The 24405-nt window shown below is 51.4% G+C and overlaps 1 protein-coding gene across 1 annotated transcript in view; it reads right to left on the bottom strand.

Annotated features, from left to right (window-relative positions):
• The window catches only part of MTMR4 (myotubularin related protein 4), a 28426-nt gene extending 5609 nt beyond the window's left edge, over positions 1 to 22817 (bottom strand). Inside the window, 12 exon segments of the mRNA XM_030962588.1 lie at positions 537 to 722; positions 1172 to 1367; positions 1793 to 1904; positions 2931 to 3059; positions 3279 to 3475; positions 8657 to 8770; positions 14228 to 14324; positions 16132 to 16298; positions 16494 to 16576; positions 17215 to 17331; positions 19797 to 19886; positions 22196 to 22817. Coding sequence (XP_030818448.1) covers positions 537 to 722; positions 1172 to 1367; positions 1793 to 1904; positions 2931 to 3059; positions 3279 to 3475; positions 8657 to 8770; positions 14228 to 14324; positions 16132 to 16298; positions 16494 to 16576; positions 17215 to 17331; positions 19797 to 19886; positions 22196 to 22582 — 1875 coding nt within the window. The 5' untranslated portion in view covers positions 22583 to 22817.
• Between the last annotated feature and the right edge of the window lie 1588 nt (positions 22818 to 24405).

Genomic DNA, 24405 nt, shown 5'->3' with positions numbered 1-24405 from the left:
GGTAAGACAGATTAATTTTTTCCCCTATTTTCTAAAAAATATTTCAGACCCATATAGCTCTGAGATATGCAAATCAAACCAGTGCTGCTGCTGGCATCTGAATTCCCTGGGGTGGAAAGGGACTGGAGAAGGGATTCAGGAAAACCAGAGTATAACAACCCTCCACCACCCCTTCACGGGAGAACAGATTTAAACTAAAAGAAAACAAATTTAGATGAGATGTTACAGAGAAATTGTTCCCTGTGAGGGTGGTGAGACCCTGAACCAGGCTGCCCAGAGAAGCTGTGGCTGTCCCATCCCTGAAAGTGTCCAAGGCCAGGCTAGACAGAGCAATCTGGAGTAGTAGAAGGTGTCCCTGCCCATGGCAGGGGATGGATGGAACGAGATGTACTTTAAGTTCCCTTCCAACCCAAACCATTCTGGGATTCTGTGATCACATCACAATGTCCCAGGCTCTGCAGACCTCTTTTCTTTCAACTCCAGTACTGTAAAACATCACGACCTTCCCTCTGTCTCTGCTCACATGTATTTCTTACCAGAAAAGCTTCATTAAATTCGAAGAGGCAGGGAAATTGCTTCAGAAGCTGATGAACAGCATCCAGCCACTGGAGAAAAACTGGGCACTGCTCGTTCTGATCCTCCACCTTTTCCTGGTGTCCACAGCGATCCCCAAACTTGTGACCAAAGTCCAGCCAGTCCGATTCAACGAGCACCTGGAAGCCCTGTGATTAAAAGAAAAAACAACTGCAGAGACTTTGCCGAGGACATGTGGCAGGACAAAGCAAGCCCCATCCACCAGTAAGGGCTGGGAAGGAGGCTACTGCGGTGCCTGGTTTGGGAGCAAAGCTCACCAGGGTTGAAGGTTTCCAGACACAAACTAACAGTTGTTAGGTCTATGCAGTAACCAGCTCAGAGAATTCATAGTAGGGAAGCAGCTGAACTTTGAGCACAAGATGGTATTTCCCACGGCACTTCCCCAGACTGGGCAGAAGAATGAGGAACAGTTACCCAAAACAAGCAGGAAGAGAACAGGGAAAACTCAACACCCACCACAGCAACTCAAAAACACCACTAAGCTTATTCCCAAATGCAGTGCTGCTCCTTTCCACGGGGATTCCAATATAAAAGCTGCCTTTGAACAGAAATGAACTGCACCAGAGCACAATCCTACCTCCATGGTCCTGTAGTAAGGGTCCAGGAGAATCTTTGCCAGCGCCACAATCTGCGGAGTCCTGTCCCAGCCGTCGGAGCAGTGAACCAGCACCGGACGCCCTTCTCTGTCCACGGCACTGGAGACCAGCACTGCTGCCTTCAGCATGACAGACAGATGCTGCAGCCACTTGGTGCTCTCCAGGGCTGAAAGCCAGCTGCAAAGGGGAAAAAAGGCAAGAATGGTTGCTTAGCTCTCCATTGAAAAAAAAAAAAAATACATTTTAACTTCCGTTTTCTTGGAGTCCTCAGCGAAAATCAGTCTTTTCTAAAACATGTTCCAGAGGAGCCAGGGAGCCTGGAAAGAAGGGCAAAGAATCCAACCCCAAATTTAATTTTTCTCAAATACACCCACATTTTAGAAGCCCCCAGAGGATACACACAACCAGGTGACACTGAGACAGTGCCACAATCCCTTCTGGATTAATGGATCAAAATTAGCAGCATTCAAGCACAGTGAACACTTTCCCATCCCTCCATTTTCTAAGTTAGAAACCTGGGATAAAAAAAGGAAAACAGAGTGGAACCCCCCCAGGTCATTGACAGATATGGCATCAAATTCAGCTAGAGAAGAGTCACTCACTTGCTGGGGTCTGGCACTTGACTGCAGACAGCACGCAGATACTGGAAGCTGTTCCGGATGGAGTGGATGTTGGCCATGCCCATGAACACGACTTCACAGTTGGGATAATACTCTGACACAAGAGACAGGAACATTTAGAGAGAGCTAAGGAGCTACAGAACATTCTGAGCTGGAATGGACCCACAACGGTCATCAAATCCATCTCTGCCCCAACTGCAGCAACTTCCTCCACACCCCAGTGCAGCCATCCCTCCCATACCATCCCTGGTGTCCATGGACTCACTAAGGTTGGGAAAAACCTCCAAGATCATTGAGTCAAACCATTTCCCAGCACTGCCAAGGCCACCAAATCCCCAAGTGCCATATCCATGGACCTGTTAAACCCCTCCACAGATGGGGACTCTTAACACTGCCCTGGGCAGCTGTGCCAGGGCCTGACAACACTTCACTGAAGAAATTTTCCCCATATCCAACCTAAACCTCCCCTGGCACAGTTCGATGCCACTTCCGCTCATCCTGTGCCTTGTTCCCTGGGAGCAGAGCCTGACTCTCACCTGGCTGCCCCCTCCTGTCAGGGAGTTGTGCAGAGCCAGAAGGTCCTCCCTGAGCCTCCTATTCTCCAGGCTGAGCCCCTTCCCAGCTCCCTCAGCTGCTCCTGGTGCTTTAGACCCTTCCTTAGCTCCATTCCCTCTTCATGGTCTTTCTTGTCCTAATGGGCACAAAACTGACCCCAGTGGCCAGATAAGGGGGACTGTCACTGCCCTGTGACCACTTTATTGCTGGTACAGCTCAGGTGTCATTGACCTACTGCTCACCTGGGCACACCTAAGTCCATGTTCAGCTGCTGCCAACCAGTACCCCCAGGTCCTTTTCTACTGGGCAGCTTTTCAGCCACTCTGCCCCAGCCTGGAACATTCCAGTGGGGCTGTTGTGAACCAAATGCAGGACCTAGCACTTGGCCTTATTGAACCTCATCCAATTGGCCTTGGCGTGTTGATCCAGCCCCTCCAGATCCCTGTGAGGGAACATGCTCCCAGAGACCAAGCACCAAAATGCTGTCCCAGTCCCCAGCTGTGCCCTAAGAGCCACTGCCAGGTTCAAGAGGAAGATGCTCTGCGATGTGTTTGGCCCTTAGTACCTTCGCATTCGCAGCCGCCTCCCTTGGCCCTGTTGGCCACAGCTGCCGTGTAGGACCTGGCATCGAGGATCAGCAGCTTCTGAGGGGTTCCTGCATTCTCCACGCCCGAACATGCTGTCAAGGATGAGTCTGCAGGGACACACAAGGACTGAGCTCCTGGCACCTCCCTCCCTCCCTCCCTCCCCCCAGTGCCACCGTGAGCCCAGAGAGCCACCCACACACCACAGTCAGGGCACACTGGGGCCCAGGTTCTCCCCCTGCACACTGGGGTAAAGCCCTGCCCCGGGACAGCCCTGGCAGCCCCTCTGCCATGTCCCCATTCAGGAGGGCTGGCAGGAGCCGTCTCACCGAAGTCAGCGTCGCAGGGCTCGCTGCCGTCGCTGCTCCCGGCCTGTGGCACGGCGCCCGACGCCCTCGCCCCGGGGTTCAAGGCACAGGCTTTGGCAATGGATGTCACCAGGTACTCATCGTCGGCGTTCCGCCAGCCCCACCAGCTGATCTCGGGCTGGCTGCAGCGCGCGATCACCGCCCCGTTGCGCACGTGTCTGCAGGGACACACACACAGAGCCTCGCTGAGCCCCCGGGAGCGCGGGGCCGGCCCGGGACACGCTCCCTGTGCACAGCCACACCTGAGCTACTCCTGGCTGCAGCTGCTCTATCTACAGCACTGACTCTCATCGAGAAGTGAAAGAGAGCAAGGAATCTCAAATAACTATTTTTCATCACCACAGAACTGACAGAGAGGCTAAACCAGCCTCATACTTTTATTTACAATAATACAGAATCATTTAGGTTGGAAAAGACCTTCAAGATCCCAAAGTCCAATCTCTGACTTCCATTTATATATAGTAATATATCCTGTAACCTATAAATATATAAAATACATATTATTGTATGTAGATATGACTGTATTTATAAATTAAACCAGAGAGAATAACTTAAAATAATTATGGTTGTATTTTGGGAAAGTAATAGTTATTTCATAGAATCATGGAATAGTTTGGGTTGGAAGGGAGGTTGAAGATCATCTTGTTTGACCCCCCTGCCATGGGCAGGGACACCTTCCATTTGATTTTAAGGCTGTTCTGTTCTCTCCTTCTCCTTCTTTTTTTCCTTCCTCCAATTACAGACACGTTGTTAAACCATTTCACCTGTCACCTGTAAGTTGGGAAGATGAGCTCACTTGGCATCAGCCCAGGGAGTTTCTGGGTGGAGGCCTGAGCTGCTGTTTATCAACAACCCCTGAATGTGAACCCTACCCTGGCTGTGCTTGCTGACGAGGAGGCCTGAAGTAGGAATCAGTGCATTTCTCACATGAACACACTGGTCAAGTCATTCCCAACTGGCCTGGGAAAGGAAGGGACTGTGATGTGACAAAGCTGCTGATAGAGAATGACCCAGAGAGTGTGAAATTTAGCATTAGTAAGTGAAGAGTATTTACAGATGATCAAAGCATAACCCCAGCTGTGACATGGAGCAGTTTGGTGCAGATCCCAAAGGCTTTGAAGTCACTGGGAAGCTCTCAAAAGCCTCAATTCGGTGCTCAAGAGAAGCATGAATGTTAAGGATATGCTAACAGTTACAGGCAAAGGACTAAGAAATAAAATATTATGGCTTCACATCTTAACCATTCTAAAATGACACAAACTCCTCTCAAAAAGGATTTTGTTGTAGTCAAACCAAGCTCCAGAGATGGGTGGCACAGACACAAGCAAGCACAGGAATGGTCATGCCATGTTTCAGAAACACAAGTATTTCTTGGACAGCAAACAAAACCAAGAGTGGACTCAAAGCCACAGTGCAATGTGGAACTACTAACTGGTTCCAACACTTGGTGGCAGGTTCACCAAGTGACCATGAGACAGTCACCCATTCTCCCAAAGGGGTGCAGGAAATCTAAGATAGCAGATGCTCCAAAGATGCACCAGGAAAGAGCACTTGCATCCCTATCTCGTTTGTTACGTTTCCCTGAGGTGCTGCTCCTGCTGCCTGGTCCTTCCTGGAGATGGGAAAATGAACTCAACAGCCCTGAACTAGACCCACACATCAACCATGCTCAACCATCCCACCACCCCTGCTGCAGCATTTATCTGGAGACCACAGAGTCAAGGAATGGTTTGTGGTGGAAGGAACCTTAAAGCCCATCCCATTTCACCCCCTTCATGGGCAGGGACATCTTCCACTGTCCCAGGATTCTCCAAATCCCATCCAACCCGGCCTTGGGCACTGCCAGGGATCCAGGGGCAGACACAGCTGCTCTGGGCACCCTGTGCCAGGGCCTGCCCACCCTCACAGGGAACAATTCCTTCCCAATATCTCATGTCACCCTGCCCTCTGTCAGTTTACGTAGCTTCCTTAATGACATCTCACAGATAATAACAATGAAGACTTTAAACTGAAGCCTTCCAAAGAAATAATGTTCATGTTTGGCCAAGCCAAAACACCATGGGGACCCTTTACTTTAAGTGCTGCTCTGTTTTGCAAGGTGACTTGCAGAGCAGTCACTCCCAGGAGATCTATTCCTGCCTTCAGGATCACTCAAGGATGGATAACAGAGAGCAGCAAAGGCTTTGTTTATAGTAGTAAATGAAACAGAGCCAAGGTGTGGACTTAAGCACCAGCCTGTGATCATCCAAGCCTGTTTGTGAGCCACCCACAGCTCCTGGCCTGTGCCAAGCAACACTTTCCCAGACAGCGCCTGAGCACGTTTTTGGGAAAGGCAGGTGCTGTGCCAGGGACTGCTCCCAGCAGGCAGCTTGGGGAGCAGGACAGGGTGTGGGGCACTGCAGCTGTTCTGGGCAAAGCTGCCGATGTCGCCACGGTCGCGCTGAACTCACAAAACTCTTGGTAACACAAACCTCTGAGCACTGAACAACGGCTGGGGACCTTCAAGAGACACGGTGACCTGCCAGTAAACAAGGAAATGTGGCAGCACCAATGCGTGTGAAGCCACCAGTAAGCAGAAAGTACAGCAGGTGCCAGCAGAGGAACCAAAACCACAGCTGAGCTTGCAAGGAGCTTCCCAGGGCAGGGGAGCACCAGAACCTGACTCTGCCTTCCCTGCACATCTCCCCAGCACGAGCACAGGAACCATTTAAGGACTTTTCTTACCTGGGAGTTTTGGGGAGGTTTTTCTCAAAGGAAAAAGTTTCTTTCTTGAAACGGGAATGTCAGAAAGTGCCAGAGTGTTTTAACTAATATGGAGCTTTAGGGATCCTCAGTTTAGTTTTGACTAAACGACTCAAGATCCTCTTATGGTCCAAAGCTGCAATATGAAGTGCCTCTGTAGTTTATCAGCTGAGTTTTTCCTCACAGAATTATTCTAAGCACAAGGCTAGAGCACATCTGATACTGTCAGCACGTACCATTTAACCCCCAACAATCCTCCACAATGGATTAATACCTAGTTTAGTGGAAGGCTGCAGCAGGGGGGCTGGAAGTAGACAATTCTCAAGGTCCTTTCCAACCCAAATCATTCCATGATTCTATGATCTCCCAAGTATCTCTGTTATTTCCTGGACAAGTCAAAGATCTTGGCTTAAAGCACAAGAAAGAGCCTGGAGAGGGTTTACTGAGCCGAGCCTAAAGGGTCCCAACTGAGATGTGTGTATAAGTGCTCCATTTCCCACATCACAGGGATAAGCTCCCATCTCACTGTGGCAGATGTGAGAGCCCGAGAGCGAGGCTCAGCCGTGGGGTGCAGCAGTGCCTGCTGTCCCCTGGCAGGGGCTGCTGAGCACTGGGAGGAGCATTCCTGCTGCCACAGACCCAAGGTCTCCTCAAGGTGGCTGAGCAGACAGAGCCAGAACTGCCACACCGTGCCCGTCTGCCTCTCTACTTAGCTAAATAATTGATTGCATCCTTTGCCTTGTTTTAGAAGTGGATTGTGCCTGGAGGCTTCTGCATCTGTCCTGCGCAGCTCTGCTGAGACCTGAACTTCTGTTTTACTTAACAGCTAATTTTACTTTTCTCAAGGAATCTGATAATGGGATACCTTTGGTGTCATGTTTTACAGCTCTGACTGTGGCCCAGAGAGATCAGCCTTATCCAAAAGCTCTGAGGTCTATCAGAGTCCCTTGGTATGCAGGCACCCATCCATTCTCTCCTGAGCTCCGAGTGAGGAGGAGGAGGAGCTGAGTGTCAGGCTTTTCATTTCCACACAGCACAAGGCATTGCAGAAGCAGCCATGACCCTCAAGGACCCTCCTGCTCCAAAGACTTCAATCTTGAAGGTAAAGACTTAAAAAATTGCACGAAAATCAGAGACACATGGGCAAGCACTTGCCCCATCTTGTAACATCACTTGTCAGCGTCTTCTAATCTGATCCCAGGCTGCAAAGGGTTGTACTCAGCTCATAAATTACTGGATACCATTACAGAGATGTAAAGCAAGGAACAAAATAATTGCTGGAGTAGGAAAAAGACATGGCTTTGCCCTCGGGTGGGTAGGCACAGTGGGACAAGCTCCAGCACCAGGCCATTTTTAGCAAAAGGAATCACAAATACAATTAACTTCTTAGCTGAGTTGGCTACAAGGAGGAAAAGGCTCCATCCAATAAGCTATGCTCATTCCCACTCTGCTGCAGAGCTGAGTTCTAGAAGGAACACACAGCGTTTTGCCACATCCAACAGCAAGCCATGAAGTGTGATGATGCAGAGTTAAGGTATCTGTAAACTCACTGGTTTTGCTTCCTGACTTTCCTATTTTCGAATAAAGCTCTGATCTTTTAAGGTTTTTTTATATTTGGATTTGGTGACTGCTAACACATAGTCTAAGGCTACAAACCATAATGTACATTTTACAGCAGCACAACTGCCTGGGCGCCCCTTTCCATCAGCCTCCCGTTGGTTTTAAACACATCAGTCTCCTGGGAGACACATTTAATGAGGAACCAGCCCCTACTTTGCAAAGCCCTGCTCCATTGACTGCGTGGCCTCCTGCATCCCCCCTCTAGATTATTCTGGAAGGCTGGTCAAGGAATATTTCATAGAATTACAGATTATTCTAAACTCAAAGGGACCCGTAAGGATCATCCAGTCCAATCCCTGGCCCTGCACAGACACCCCAACAATCCCACCCTGGGCATCCCTGGCAGCTTCTGGAGCTCTGGCAGCCTCAGGGCTGGGACCATTCCCTGGGCAGCCTGGGCAGTGCCCAGCACCCTCTGGGGGGAAGAACCTTTCCCTGAGATCCACCCTAAATGTCCCTGACACAGCCGTTCCCTTGGGTCCTGTCCCTGGTCATCAAAGCAGAGATCAGAGCTGCTGCTCCACTGCCCCTTGTGAGAAGCTGCAGATTTGGGCATTCCCAGGTCTGTCCAGGCCTGCACACCCTGCTGAGCACAGGGCACCCAGCAGGCTCCTTTTGGCTCAGATTTCTTTTCAAAGTAGCAGCCAGACAAGGACCAACGTGTGGAAAGATTTTGAAACTCTGAGAGAACTTTAATTTGACCTCATCTTGCAACATCTCCCGTAGGAGGAAAGTCACCCACACCTTCAAATCTGACTGAGAACAGCAAAGGACAGTTCTGGAACACTGCTTCTCTCTTCTGGAAAACACCCTGCTGCAGATGGTGCTGGGAGAAGGAGCCCTGGGAGCGCCTCCTTTGCAGGCAGGAGGCAAAGGATAAACAGCTCTCCTGCCATCCCTGTCCAAAGCCCCTGCAGGACTATGAGGACACGGCAGCTCTCATGGATTTGGGAGAGGGAATTTGGGTTTGCATTTACCTGTACACCACCACAGGGATCCTCTTCCATGACCTGAATGAAGCCACATTCTCCAGCTCCTTGTCAGTGATCCAAACAGGGACCAGCAGCTTCTGGGGATAACTGGAACAAAGTCTGGAGAAGAGAAAGCATGAAAGGCAAGATGAGGACTGAGCAATCAAAAATCTGCCCCACAGCAGCTCACATTTCCCCAAACTCAACGTGCAGGATTTTGTCTCTTCCTCCTCATATCTGTCTCAACACAGTGAGACAAAACGTGCCGTCAGGAATGAGCTGAGAGAAGGCAACCTCCTTTCACATCAGGCCTTACCTCTGGGCTCATACTAAGTATCCTAGTACTTCTCTGGATGCCTTTGGAACAACCTCTGGATTTAAGAATTCATGAGGGTTTAGGAGAATAGTCAATAATTTACATGAAGTTTTTGTTTTCTTGTAGCAGGTACACACAGAGCTTCTGGTAAAGAATGGCCAACCACTTTCTGCCTGAGAGAACAGGATATATTGTTCAGTGAGGAAGACATAAATCTGCCCAGAAATTTAGCAGTGGGGACTGGGGGAATGCAAATAAAGTGACAGGAGTGAGATCTACATCATAACTTGCTTGGTTGGGTGCCAGAAATCAAATTCTTGTAGCTATCTGAACACGTACCAGCAGTGAGAGGAGAACTCTCAGAGCAGAGAGCACTGCCAGAGGGCAGGGTGACATGGGATATTGGGGAAAAAATTGTTCACTGGGAGGGTGGAGAGACCCTGGCACAGGGTGCCCAGAGAAGCTGCCCCTGGATCCCTGGAAGTTTCCAAGGCCAGGCTGGACGGGGCTTGGAGCACCCTGGGATAGGGGAAGGTGTCCCTGCCATGGGAGGGGGTGGAATGGGATGGGCTTTAAGGCTCCTTCCACCACAAACCATTTTGGGATTGTAGCACACACAAAATTCCAGGAGTGCAGGGGGGGCTTTCTGGCTCCTGCAGCTCCTCCCCTGCCCCTTCTCCTCCCAGCACAGGCCAAGGGCAGGCTCAGACACAGCAGTGCCTGCGAGCCGGAGCAGCTGAGCCCCTGCAGGAGGGTACACGGCAAGGAACATCAAAAAGCAGCTCTGGCTCAAGGTTATCCCACATCATTTAGTGGGAATGTTTCAGGGCAGATGTGGAGCAATGTGAGGAGGGTGAAAGGATCCAGCCAGTAAGCTCCAGAGGGTGGTCTGGTGTTCCTGAGCCCAGGCTATAACAGCTGATGGCAACAGGCACAGTTCAGTATTAGTTTATAGTGCTAGTGAAGAACTGCCTGCCACACTGGAAAATGGCACTCCAGTGTCTAGACAGCTCCTCTGAGAGCCCCAGGCAGAAAGCAATGGTGGCTAAGGGATAAAAACAACTGGGCAAGGATGAGGAATTCAGGAAGCAAAATTAAAGCTGTCAGTTAAGGAGGTGAAGTCCAGGTTGTTTGTGGTAGGATGTCTGGGCTTGGACATCTCTGAAATGCCTAAGATTCCATAAGTAAAGGTGGTCATGAAATTAGAGAAGCAGTGAAGCATGACTGAAGATGCAGGAATGTGGGAGAGGGTTAGCACCTGTTCAGGTCTGAAGGAACTTCTGGAATAGCTGAGTCTATACATGAACAGGCTCTGCTGAAGTGCAAACAGTTCTCTGGCACCTCAGATGAAACATGGGTGATGTCTTAAAAGTACACATTGGGAGAGGTAGTCCAGGAGAGGCTCAGGAGTGTATCTTCCAAGAGTTAAATCACTAAAACTCTGTAGCCTTAGGGAAACAGTAAGATAGAAATCAATAAAATTCAGGTAGGAAACAGGACATCTTTAAGAAGTGAAGCCAAGTTCAAGCAGGGTGCATAGAAACAGGCAATAAGGTTAAGACAAAGAGACATGTCTTTCTAGGCTAGAATTCCAGAGGAATACAGTGGAGGAAGTGAAAACCCAGGATAAGCAACTCTGTTGGCTTAACAGTATCTTATAAACTGATACAAGGAAGGATATCTGTGGCACCCTAAGTTTCAGGCTACAAGCTTTATAGGAAGGCCTAAATAGTCTGAGCTTGTGAACAAAGTGTGGGCAACTTCCAGGGGAAGGTGGGAGTGACAGTGTGACGCTCAGAGTGACCAGCATCCACCAGAACGTGCATGGATCAAATCCCAAGCCTGAAGAGAAACCAACCCCTGGAGTGACAGTAATGGCATCCACAGGGGCTGGAAGAGAAGCAGAAAGGCTGCAAGGGCAGAAATTCCCATGGGAGGCTTGTTTTGCTTCCACACAGAACACACAAGTGTCTGAACCAAAGGTGACATTTTCAGACACACCCAGGTGTTTCTTGGTGCTACCAGCAAAATCATCAAGTCTCTGACTCTTCCTTTGGATCTAAGCTGCTCCAAAGCAGAATAACTGAAAATTCTCTTTGTTACAGCATTCATCACTCAGTAGATTCAGTAATGTTCTTAGAGGGGATAAGGCTCTCACAACAGCAACAACAACACAAAGGGTTAAGTTCAGGGCACTTGGGGTTTGAGTCAACATGGCTGTTGGGAGGGAGGTCACTCCTCATGTGTGAGAGCTACCTGAAGCATCAGTGAATGAGCAGATAGGGCAAATTTAGATTTTCAGAAGGGGTTGTTTGAAATTTTTTATGTGCCTGTGTTTTTTAACAGGTATGTCCCCACAGAGCTGAAGAATGCTCCTCTTAGGAAACAGCTGCTCTTGAGAAGATAAAAAGTAGTTCAGAACCTCAACGATCATTTTTCACCACAACGGGAGTCCTAAAGGGAACCACCTGCAGTGGGGTGGCCTGGAAAGCCCCAGGACCAGCCTGAGCCAGACAACAAAGGGAAAAGCCTTGAACTGTGAGGTCTGATGGCAGGAGAGTGTGGCTGGAACCACAGAGACACAGGAATCAGCACCTGTGAATGAAGATCGATGGAGAACCTTCTTACCACAGAGATAACAATGAGGGAGAGGAATCATGGAATACCCTGGTTTGGAAGGGATCCATGAGGATTGAGTCCAGCCCCTGGCCCTGCACAGGACACCCCAACAAGCCCATCCTGTCCCTGAGAGCCTTGTCCAAGCTCTTGTTTCACAGAAGGCAAACACATGTACCACTAACAGTCCTCATAGACTTTCTGTCCACATGTTCCTGTGGCAAATCCAAGCAGGGACAGCAATTATCCCTTTCCAATGGTATGGATAGTATTAAATTTTATAGAGAAGTGTGAAAAAGACAAAATTTTAATTAAGAGCAGTCTCAGAGACCAGTAGGAAACACCATCTGGCTAAAGCAGTAACAGAACTCCAGGCAAACTTTCTCCTCATAAACTCAAAAGTTAAATAAAATCACAACCATAAAAAGATGAAACCTAAAAATGAGCGTCAACATTGGAGGCAAAGTGTTTTTGGTGTTTTCCTTTTTCTGAAGGAACTACATGTGTACCAAATGCACCAGTACTAAGGCTGATATGAAACAACTACCTCAGAGAGCCTGTGTGGACCAGATGGGCAATGCTGGAGTGATCCCATTTCCCTGGGTATAACATCCCTGAAGATGTGAGAGCCAGGGAGAGACCGTGTAATAATTTTATTATCACTGTACACTTTTATCAAGACTGAAGGAGTGGTTATTATAAGCTTGTATTGCTCTCATTTTACGATGGCTGTCTCCAGGAAGGAGATAATAGTTCCCAGATAAGGACATCTCAGAACAGACTTGAAAGACAAGGAACAAAGCCATTACCTTGGAGTATCCTGTCTTTAACCACACTGTTTTGCCAAAGCAGGGAAATAAAAGATAAAAGGACTATAAACAGTTAAAAAGTAACCTGATCCCTGTGAATAGAGGCAGGTGGTTATGATCAAAAGCCAGAGCAGGATTTAAAGCCACACTCCCCCAGCAGCAAGAGAGAACTGGTTTGAGTCGCACAAGGCAATTGCACCACGCCTGAGATCCCGGGATGTCTGCAGGAAGCTGGGACCTGCGAGGATCTCCAGGGAGGAACTTGGCAGGTGGAGGGAAGCAAAGCCAGGCCCACACCCAGCTTGCTGAGGTTTGTTTTAAGTCCCTTCTCCCCTGGTTTGGTTGGAAATCAAACACCTGTCTTCAGAGAAGGTGGTTAATGGCAGTGGATTATTGGCCACTAAGCAAAGCACAGATGGTCAATGGAAGCTGAACTTCCTGAAATAGTCAGAGGGAACCACACCCCAAGACCCAGCAGGGAAGAAGACCCTATATACAGAGACTCTGTCTAGGGCAGGAACCCACAGGCTGTGCAGTCCAAAACAGAGCAGTTCAGGACAACAACTTTTATTTGACAATCTTGGAGAAACTGTGCAAATGCCAGCAAAGTCATGTGAACAGTTCCAAAGCAACGACGTGGTCAGTAGGGCAGAGGTAAAATGGAAATCACCCCCCAACTTTAGTGCTTGTGGCCTGGATTCTTCATGAAAAGAGAAGAGGCAGCAAGCTCCAAAACTGGGATTTCCACAGTCCAGTGTGTCTGAGATTTCTCATGGTCTCCACAGGAAACCAGTGACCTAGAACTGTCCACTGCATAGGTGATGGGGATGTCTGGACTAGCTGGGACAGAGAGGAAAGGCTGAGGGATACCAGTGGTTTCAAGAACAGGATTATAGGAAATGCACAAATGAGTATGTCCATCAAAGTTTGAAATCCCATTGGCTTAATGCCACCTGCTGCAAACAGTGCAGCTGCCCTTTTCCAAGAGTCCTGTGCTCCTGCCGGAATAGAAGGTGGGCTGGAAACACTGATTAGTGGCAAAAGGTCTCTTCCACTTGTAGAGTGGGAAAACCTTGCAGGGATTTCCACCCCAATGCCCACAGGGAACACTTTCAACACTGGCTCAACCGAAACGTGACATCACAGTGATGGAGAACCCCCGGTGGGGACATGCCCAGCACACCACCATGTTCCCAGGGAATGCTCTTTTCCCTTCCACATTGTGAAGCTCCCAAGCTGCACTTGGGGGCTGCCACCTCTTATTCTGCCATGTGCCACTGCCAGAAGTTTTACTCCATGCCATTTGTGAATGCCCTGCCAGCAGCTGGAGGCAGATCACCCTTCAGCTTCTCCTGCTCTGACTGAACAAGCCTCACTCCTTCCCAGACTCCTGAGCCTGCCAACAGCTCTCCACTGGCTAACCCCAGCTCCTAACAGAGCTGAACATCTGCCTGAGTGTATGAAAACTGTGGCTGTTGTGTCACACTGAGCATTTTAGAGAGGAGGACTGACCAGGAAGACAAACCCACAATGGATGGACCTCCAGACTCCCAAATGTTTTCCATGAGGAATAAGAGCCACCACATGGTAAACTACCTGAGTCAGCATTTACAGTTCCTGCTAGCTCTGATGTTTGGACTGTATTCCCTCTCCAATTCCACGATGTGAAAGGCAGAAAGAAAAGGGATCTGGCTCATACTCTGATCAGCCTGGGTGCTGCCAAGGCCAGAAAGGAGGATTAGCTGGAGTTTGACTCACCCACTGCTCCGCACAGGGATTACCAAGGGAAAAGTCAGGCAAGAGGAGAGCGCGGAGGGGGTGTGATGAAACACTCACTTGTAGTTGTTGTTGATGTCAGAGACACGCCAGGCATTCTGCAGGTCGAAGCCCATCCTCACCAGCTCCATCTCAAACCGGAACCTCACGTGGTCCCCTGAGGAACAGAGCATGGGAAGTTACTGACAGCACAGAGGAATCTGACCCTGTTTGTGGCACTCCACAGCAACTGTCACAGGCTGGAGAGAGTCACAAAACCACAGAAAGGTTTGGGTCAGCAGGGACCTGAAGCTCATCCTGTTCCACCCCCTGCCATGGCAGGGACACCTCCCACTGTCCCAGGCTGCTCCAAACCCCGTCCAGCCTGGCCTTGGGCACTGCCAGGAATCCAGGGGCAGCCCCAGCTGCTCTGGGCACCCTGTGCCAGGGCCTCTCCATTCCCTGATTCAAGAATTCCTTTTAACATCCCATCTAACTGTCAATTTAACACTGTCCCCCCATGTCCTGTCACTACCAACCCTTATAGAAAACCTCTCCCTCTTTTTTATAATCCGCTTTAGGCCCTGGAAGTGGCTCTGAGCTCTCCCTGGAGCCTTCTCCTCTCCAGGTGAACACCCCCAGCTCTCTCAGTGTGGCTCTAGACCAGAGGAGCTCCAGCCCTGGGAGCATCTTTTTGGCAAGGAGAAACTCATGGGCAACTGGATGGCAGAAATAATTGTGCTTCGGAAGCCAGGAAGACTTGACCCTCACAGGGGTACCTCTGTTTGTTTTGTCAAGTCAGGTCTCATCTCAGGGCACATAAACAGCCTCTCCATGGCAAGGGGGTGTATGGGGGTTAATTTAACCTACTTCTGCCCATCTGGCAGAGACAGCTTCCAAAGTGGGTGTCAGGAACCCCATGGCAAGGAGCACTGAGCACCCACCTGAGGCAGTTCCTTCCTCCAGACTGCTCTCAGACGCTGACTCAAGGTTTCCTCTCTCATGTTTTAGTCTTGCCTCACTAATTCTGGATGCCTTTGTTGCTCCAGTGTCAAATCTTGTTAATAAATAAATACTGCAAAGCTCTTTACCTCAACCGTATCCTGCAGCAACAACTTGAATTGGTGAATTTATTTACACCAAACACTTTCCCTGAAGGAAACACAGCAAATATCTCTGATTGCTGGGGGTTGGGGCATGGTAAGGAGACAGAGCTTACCTTTCCTCTATCAACTTCTCTTGGAATAGCTGTATTACTGAACCCCAGCCCTCCATCTCACCTGTCTTTGGACATTTGATTCAGGCTACTGCTGCCCTCCTCTAGGATCAGCTCATTTTTCAGTCTAAAGCCAGGTTTCTCACTCATTTTAATTCTGTTTTTAAACATCTTCATCATCGATAAGACAAAGCAACTGCGAGCAAACTTTGTGTTCCCAGGGAAGGGAAACTCCCAGTCCACACGAGGGCACCAGCACAGCTCTGGTTTTCTCTTCATGGACTCAAAGCTTTGATTTGCTTTGATTTTCTCTTCATGGACTCATCCTGTGCGAGGATGAGCCAGAGCTCTCCACCGACCTGATCCTGGGAAAGTCACAGCATTTTTGGGTGTTGGTGAAGAGATGCAGATGGGCTTATATTAATTAGGCTGCCTCAAAACTGATGCTGTTTGCCACTCCAGGACAGGACTGCCTGAGGTCTCTACCACTGTGATTAGATAACTTAAGTATGGGATGTTTTCTCTCAAGGAGAAAGGGAAAAGCTGCTTCTGTGTTGCTGGTTCAGAAAGTTTTTTGTTGTGTTTGTTACTAATTCCTTTCACTGTGCTTCTTATCCAGTAGGATATGGCCATCAGCTGGATCTCTAGGCCAGGCACAGGATGACCCAGGGAGGCAAATTTGAAACTGGACAGGGTTTATGAACAAGAGCTCAATTGCAGTGCAGTGCTGCTTGCCAGAGCAGCAGGAAGGGCCAGGCCAGGAGCTCACCAGGACGGCAGAGATGCGCATGTTGATCCTCCTCATCCACACACACCCCCAAGCACCAGGCGTGGTAGGCGAATGCAAAGAGGTCCTCAGGCTTGGCAGGGCGGGCAATGGCTCGAGTCAGCCTCTTCAGCCACTCCTGGCACTGCTTGAAGGTGGAGAAATGGCACCTGCAAACCCAAAGGCAAATCACCCTTAGCGGGGACATTCACCCAGCCAAGACTGAGACAGGAAAAGGAACACGGCCCCAAGCCTTAGAACCCTGACCAAGGGCAGCTCAACTCCAAAGGCATCACAGGGGGAGCCACCAGAGCTGGTCCCAGCCTGCAGCACCAGCAGCTGCACCACAGCACTAAACCAGATACCTGATCACTTTGGAGTCTTTGCAGATGATGTGAAGCTGGAACATATCCCGACACTCCACACTTTCCATCATCCTCAAAGGCACCTGCAAGGGAGGGACAGATGTAGGGCATGACACCACAGGCCAGAGTAGCCCCAGCAGCCATGCCTGCAGGCTCCTCAGGCTGCAGATGGTTCCACCAGTCACGAGCTGCTTCTGTGAACTACAGTCCCACTCCCAGGGTTATGGAGCTCCATGAGTCAGCACAGAGCTCTTCCATGATTATTATTCTGATCTCTGTTCTCTCCCTTTGTGATCTCCCACTTGGGGCCAGTTCCTGACTCAACCACATGCAGTCAAGCACAGGTAACTGAGCCAAATAACAGCTGCAGTAAGGGACAGCAAATCAAGGCAGTGAGAGAAAGCCTCAAGCTCCCACTGCCTGACTCTGTGTTGGTGAGATGTCTCATTAAAATTGGCCTGCAAGAGACCTCAACAGCCTTAAAACCACCAAAGTTATTGCTTGAATTTAAAGAAAACAGCAAAGGAAAGACCTAATTACTATCCAAAGGAAAACCCCGTCCTCACACTAAATACAGTAACAAAACAGCAACCGCACGCCCAGGCCTGGCATCCTCCAAGAGACACCTTCCCGTGCCACAGCCCCCAGGAATGGGGTATTGCCGCCCCTCCCTGCTCTGAAACCCTGGGAGAGGTGATGGTGCAGGCAGAGCCAGACTCACATTGATCACAGAGTCCTTAAATTTGATATGCAGGCGGTAGTTGGAAATGGCGATCACAGCGTCGTTGGCATGGCCCAGGTACTCCACCCCCTCACCCTGCAACACAGTGAATGGCACCTGGAAGGGAGACAGCACCAGGTCAGGTCACACAGGTACCTTGTGCACTGGAATTCCCAGAGCCACTCTTCCCACTGCCTCCGCAGTGCATCTCCCAAGTGCTCCCCATGCCCTGAGAGCAGGACGGACAGTGTGGGCACCGCTGCCCAGCCCCGCACACGGAGCCAGCAGCAGCTCCTGAAAGATCACTTGTGTGCCAGGCACACCTGGCAGCGAGGGGGGGCCAGGACACAGAGGGACAACTGCTCTTCAGAGAGGGGAAACCAGCTCTGGCACAGAGGCATGGAGAGGGACATGACCGCAGGACAGCTCAGAGAGAAGAGGGTAGTGCTCTGCACAGCTCCTGAAAGAGCCCAGCACCGTGGGGAAGCACTGGAAGCGGCTGCCCAGGGAGGTGGTGGTGTCACCATCCCTGGAGGTGTCCAAGGAACAACTGGATGTGGCACTCAGGGCTCTGGGCTGGGTGACAATGTGGGGATCAGCCACAGGTTGGACATGATGGTCTTGGGGGTCTTTTCCAGCCTCAGTGATTCTGGGATTCTGTCCCAGGGCAGTGTCACTTATGTGATCCTGTTGTGCCATTTAAACATGGGGTGCCCTCAGCTGCCCTGTGAGACTCAGTAGTACCATCCAGGTAAACAAATGAACCGAAGTTGTACCCAGTTTCTGCTAACAAGGCTCTCAGGGATTCTGTGTATAGTTATTTATATGACTGAGGAAGCTTGTCCTGATTAAACTGCAAGAAAGCTTCATTAGAGTTACCTCCACAATCAAGTATGTGTTTTTCCCCATCAGTCTGGACACGTCATAGTTGTTTTTAAAACACGGGATCCTGGCAGACAGTCAAGTTTGACTTTTTTTATATTAAAAAAAAAAGCAGGCAGAACAGCCTAAAATTCACCAGGCCTCTTTGTCCTTAGCTAATCAGATTCCTCCTTCTCCCTGAATGCCACCTACACCAGGTGATGTTGGTAACCAATTATGCAAAAAATGTCACGACAATTTATCATTTGAGCCAGAGCTGAAACCTGCCAGACAGGACGGCTGATGACACAATTCATTACACTGTAATTAGTACAAGTCAGACCACCTTCTCTTTATTTTGAAGTTGTTTCTATGGCTTGGGTATAAAAACCTGAATTTCAAACTTCAAGTGACAAGTGTACTAACAACTTCTCCTTTCTTTGTACAAAAATAACCACCCTAGCTTGGCATCTGTCCGAACAATCTTGAAAAATATTAATTATTTGCCTAAGAGAATATCCTCTCTTTATTTCTTGCAGTTGATTTCTGCAGGCTTGCCAGAGCTGTTTTTATCTGGCATGCGTCTCTCCTGCTTACGTGGCTCTTTCACACAGCAACAGAAGGGAGACAGAACAGGAAGGGGCTGGTAAGGTTGCAAGAAGCAATGGAGGGAAATCCTGGAATAAACCAGTAGGTGCCCCAATACAGCTTGTTATCAACTGAGGGCATCCCTCTAGAGCCACAGGATCCTGGAATGGTTTGGGCTGGGAGTGACATCCCAACCCAAGCTCAACCAGTTCCACGCCCTGCCATGGGCAGAGACACCTTCCACTGGGCCAGGTGCCAAGTCCCATCTAAGCTGGTCTTGAACACTCTGCTTTACAATAAATTGACAATTCACTGAAGGCAAATTACTCTTGGGAGGGTAGAACTTTACTTCTCCAAACAGCAAACTAAGGCAGAGTGTGCTCTTCTCCAGAAGTACCAGCTCAGAGTCACCTCAGCAGCTTCACCCCCCAAAGCCACAGCCCTGCAGGCCTGACCCTGCACAACCCCCCAGCCTGTAGCTGTTCCTTCAAGCCAATAGCTCTCAGTCCTCCTTTTCCCCAGCACTATTTGCCAAGGCAGTGACAGTCTCAGAACAAACTCAAAACACTGCAGCAGCAAGAACAAGGTGAGCCTGGCTCCAGCCCCAGGAGGATGATGGTGAGCACCGGAGGATGTTAAAGGAAGCACCAATTCCCAGGAGGGAATGCTGCCCTTGCTGCACAGCAGCAACAGCACCCAGGGCTCTTCCGAGGGCTTTCTGCAGCAGGAGGCTGGCACCATATGGAGGTTCCTTCTTCCAGCCACCATGCAGCAGGAAAATGCCAGGGGCAAGGTGCTCAAGGGGAGAGCAGGCAGTGCAGCTGCACAGAGCACGGCCCCCATGCTACTCCTGTCCCAGAATCTCCCTGGATGCAGGCTGCAGGGCAAGGGCAGGCAGCAGCACTTCCCCCAGGGAATGCCAGGGCTGGCTGTGCACTGCAGCAGCTCCAGCTGCATCCTGCCAGGGCTGGGCAGCCAGGGCCAGGGCCTGGGAACGGCCCCCACACACAGGGAGCTGCTGCCCCGAGTGTGCCCCCAGCCCGTGGCCTTCAGGATGTGCTGGGCTGGAGAGCTGCTCTGCAGAGCCCAGCCTGCCACATCCCAGAGCTGTTTGGGTGTTTCTACTTCCTTACCTGCAATGACTCCTCCTCCTTTATGAGCTCCTTCGGGGGGAACAAGTCCTTGGCCTGGATGTACTCCAAACTGGGAGGGCCTTCCTCACCCTGCATTGCAAACAGAGCACACAGTCAGACAGCCTTGGCCAGAACATGCTGTGAAAGCCAAAAATTGAAGCTGCTGGATACTCTTGGCAGCCCAGGAGCTTGGGGATACCTGTGCATGGAAATGCCTGTTCTGCCTCCAGACCCCAGCAGTTCCTCTGGCTGTTCAGAGTGCCCACAGCACAGTGAAATGCTGAAGCCTCCAAGTCCCACCTCTTCCAGCTGAGTGGTGTTTGGAAAGCCAAGCAGACACACCTTGGCCACAGGGGACTGATGTGACAGTAACTTGTCACGTCAGCTGTTCCCGTTATGTGGCACCAGAGCAGACACCCCATGACACAGAGGGTTTCCATCCACAGGCCAATGTCAGCCTACTCTTCCTCCTTTTAAGGACTGCTTTGTTTCGGGAGTTTTTGTTTTCACTCTCACACCAAAGAAGTCTGGGAAGAGCCTGAATGTTCTGCAGGAGAAGATACAACTGTGAACAACCTAAACCCCTATAACAATTGCACCCCAGTGCACATAATTCACAACAGGCACTACTGATTGGTGCCAGCACCAAGCCCAGGGCAGCTGGATATGTCCAGCCTGTTCAGATGGACACCCAAGAAAACCCACAGAGGCCTCAGGAATGGTCTCACAGAACTTGCACATCCCATCCTTGACAAGTGGAGTGTATGTCTCAGTTTGGAACATGAGAATCCCCATGCACTCATACAATCAGAGTATCTTGAGCTGGAAAGGATAAGGATCATCAATTCCCATCCCTGGCCCAGCACAGGACACCCCAAATCCCACCACATATCTCAGAGCATTGCTCCAATGCTCCTTGAGCTCTAGTGTGAACTATTGGTACCAATTTTCACCAGCCCTCACGCAGGCCCTGTCACATCACTGAACTGCTGCCAAAGGAGCGGCACCCAGACGTTCAGCTGCAGATGCTCATTGCTGGGAGTCCAGGATGCTGCTAATTCCACATGTATTTGGTGTGGGAATGTTTTCTTCAGAAGGCTGCTTGCTCTCTAACTCTAGCTGTAGGCTCTAGCATCTACCAGGAAACACTGTGTTCTGTAAGCACTGAGTAATATTTTAAAATGACATATCTTTCTGGATATGCCACCCAAGCCAGAATCCCAATTTCAACCTGAAAAAAGGAGACCCCAATCCTTCTGGCTCAGGAATACTTCAAATGATGCTGAATTCTCTTGTGTTCTGACAGGGGCTGAAGCCTCAGTGCCTGCAGGAAGAGCCTGGCCTGAGGTGCTCCCTGGACCTCAGATAGGGGCAGCCAGACCCCTCCCACCTCACATCCAAGGAACCTGCACACATGTAACATGCTGTTAGAGCCTTCATAAAACTCAGCATCAGCCCCAGCTGGAGGGAAAGGCACTGCCCCTGTCACCACGTTCTGAGGGACACAGGGCACAGCACCAGCTCCAGCAGCAGCCAATGCTCACTGGAGACCACGGGGGGCTTGGGGCCCCTCCTGCCAGTGGCTCACTCCAAGGCTGAGGCACCAGCCCAGGGGAGCACAAAGGGAAGGTGTGTGCCCGTGTGCCGGTGCAGCAGCCAGGAAGCTGAGATCCTCTCCCATCCTCACTTTGCAGTTCGCAGAGAAATCCCAGGGAGCAGCAGGAACTGGAACAGGGCGGCCCGAGCTCGCCACCCGCCTGGGTGTCCTTGAGTCCCTCCTCGCCTGCAGCACAGGGCAGGCGGAGGCTGAGCATCCCCTCCCGCCACAGCCCCATCCCCGGTACTGGCAGGGTGGGGGTCAGCACCCAGCTCTCTTCACAAGCCTCTTGAAGCCCTCGGAGCCCACCTGGCCAGGAGTGCCCTGGGGGGTGGAGAGTGGGTCTGCAGGAAGGGTCAGAGCAGGAAACCCCCTCTCGCTGAAGGTATAAAAGGTGCCGAGTGCAGGACCCCTCAGCTCAGCTCAGCTCAGCTCAGCACCGGAGGGGTCCTGCACAGCCGCAGCCAGGGAGGGGGTGCGGGGGTCCCGGGCTCGGCTGCTCTCGCACGGTAATTCCCCAGCTCCAGGCAGGGCGCAGAGCCTGCGGGGCCCAGCAGAGTGGCCAGGGCCTGCCGGGGCTCAGCCCGCGGCGCCGGGCACTGCTGTGCCCTTGGGCCCGGCCAGGGCAGCAGGGACGGCCCACGGTGTCCGCCGGCGGCATGTGGGAGCCAGGAGAAGGGGATCCCCCTTCTCCCCGGGCAGATGCAGAGGATGCCCCCACCGGCATGTGAGTTGGAGAGCGCAGCTGGCTTATGGCCCCGCTTCCATGGAGGAGAGAAGGGGAATAAAAAGCAGCACTTACAAAGCAGTTGAGCATGGAGCAGGAGACGCGGCCTGGAAGACTCATGTTCATTTTCCGAGACGGCAGCAGGGCCGGGCAGGCACAAGCAGCATCTCCTCCCTCCGGCTGCGAGCTGCGGCCCCGGCACTGCGGCAGCGTCCCCGGTTCGCCGGGAAGGGCAGGAGCATCCCGGCCGCCGGCGGCCCGAGCAGGTGCCGGTGCCGGTGCCGCCGCCGACAATGGAGGGAGGGCGGGCGGAGGACGGGCAGACTCCACCTCCCTCCCAGGGCCGCCGAGCGCGGCTCTGCCATCTGAGCGTCTCCGTGACGGGCGAGACAGAAAATGGAGCGGGCGGCGGGATCGCGGGCGCTGCCCGTTCCTCGGCCGGGAGCGGCATTCCCGGCCCATGGCGCTGCTCCCGCCGGCACCTGCCTCGTGCCGCACTGATGGCGGCACTGGGAGCGCCGGGAACAATAGCGGGAGGGCTGCTTCGTGCCCCGGCACCGCGCCCTCTGCCCCAAGCCCTCAACCCTTGGCACCCCAGCAGGGAGCCTTCTGCCACGAGCCCACTGACCCCACACCAACGCCTCCACATCAGCACTGAGGCCTCTGCTCCAAGCCCTCTGCCCCAGCTTCGTGCCCTCTGCTCTGAGCCCTCTACTTTGGCATCAAGCCCTCTGCCCTACGCCCTTCAACCCTGTGCCGACCCCTCCACTCCAGCATCAAGCCCTTGGCCCCAAGGCCTCGGCACCAGCACTGACCCCTCTGCCCCCAGCCCTGCACTCCAATGCCGAGCCCTCAGCCCCGGCCCTGGTCCCAGAAGCTCAGCCGGGATGTGCCACTGCACCCCTGAGCCTGCTCTCCTCCAGCAGTCCTCCGTGCCTGGACCGGGAGATGAGGATAAGGGGGCTGCCTGCTGCATCTCACCACTCACCACTCCCAAGACTGTAAGTCCTCCGTTCCAGGAGCTTCATGTGCACAGGGACTAGTCAGATGTCCCTGGCTCCCACCAGCACCTGTGTGCTGGATCCTGTGCTCTGGAGTGGACAAGGCTCCTCTTGCTGACCACTTGGACACTTAGCTGCCATGTGAAGGTTCCCCAGCTCCCGTTGGAAATGCTCACAGACACAGGGTAAGGCCATGGGCGTAGGAAATGCTGTGGTTGAGCACCCACCTCCCCACACCAGTCCCCTACAAGCTCACTTTTACTACCTGCTGTCCATCAAGCCCAGGAGCAAACAGCTCCCAGGTCACAGTCTATCTCAGGAACCACAGAAGCAGCTTCTTGGGCAAACCCATATTCATTTCTACCATCAGCTGCTGCTCTGCCCCCACCACTGAGCCAGAGGAAGAATCTCTGTTAAAATGCAAAATAAAACCTGACCCTTCATCAGTTCTCAAAGGCCCCACTATCTGGCTCAAATCACATCAGCTTTTTGCTCCCAAAACACAAATCCAAACAGAGCACAGCCTGTAGCCATTGAGCTCCTCTTAGATGTGTTTGCCCCAAAGACACCACAGACAGCTCTCCCCAGCAATACCAATGGGATCTCAAAGAGCATTTCTCGACTCAGACAAAAGACTTCAGCATTTCTCTGCAAAATTTTTCAAGATTAGATTATTCAGAGCTGCCTTGGCTAAAGGGACAGCTTTGTGACACCCAGACATGCTGCCCACTGTCACTTGCAGAGCAAAATTCAGTTCCATGATGTCCCTTGCTGACAAAACAATCCCACAGACTCACATGGTTACACTAGTTTCACTACTTAGGATTAAAGACTTAGAGGAGCACATAGCCACACCTGCAGATAAGCCATGAAATCTCATTTCACCCTCGCATTGCCCCACTCCACCACTTACACGGAGCACAGAGGGTGGATGTTAGGCATTGCTCATCCTTGGGGCACCTGAACCAGCCAGCACCCACAAACCAGAACACAAGAACAGAGGGTTATGGACACAAACAGAGGATTACACATAAGGACAGAGGGTTATGGATAAGGTTACAGATTTGTCTTGGCCAAAAGTGAGTGGCAGGCGAGGTGCCCTGCTCCCTGCAGGTGACCTTTGCCTGGGTCACTGGAGGGAATGCTGAGAAAAGACAGAGCAGCTAAAGCTGAAGGAACCTTTTATACTAGAGAGAAAGTGTGGCTAGAAACACTGTAAAGCCAATATTTATTGGGGTTTTGACATGTATCAGGGGAAAAGCAACACAGCACATTCGGGGAACA

The sequence above is a fragment of the Camarhynchus parvulus genome, chromosome 19 (genome assembly GCF_901933205.1).
Source record: "Camarhynchus parvulus chromosome 19, STF_HiC, whole genome shotgun sequence".
In the NCBI taxonomy this organism is placed as follows: Eukaryota; Metazoa; Chordata; class Aves; order Passeriformes; family Thraupidae; genus Camarhynchus; species Camarhynchus parvulus.
This window is presented reverse-complemented; position numbering and strand designations above follow the sequence as displayed.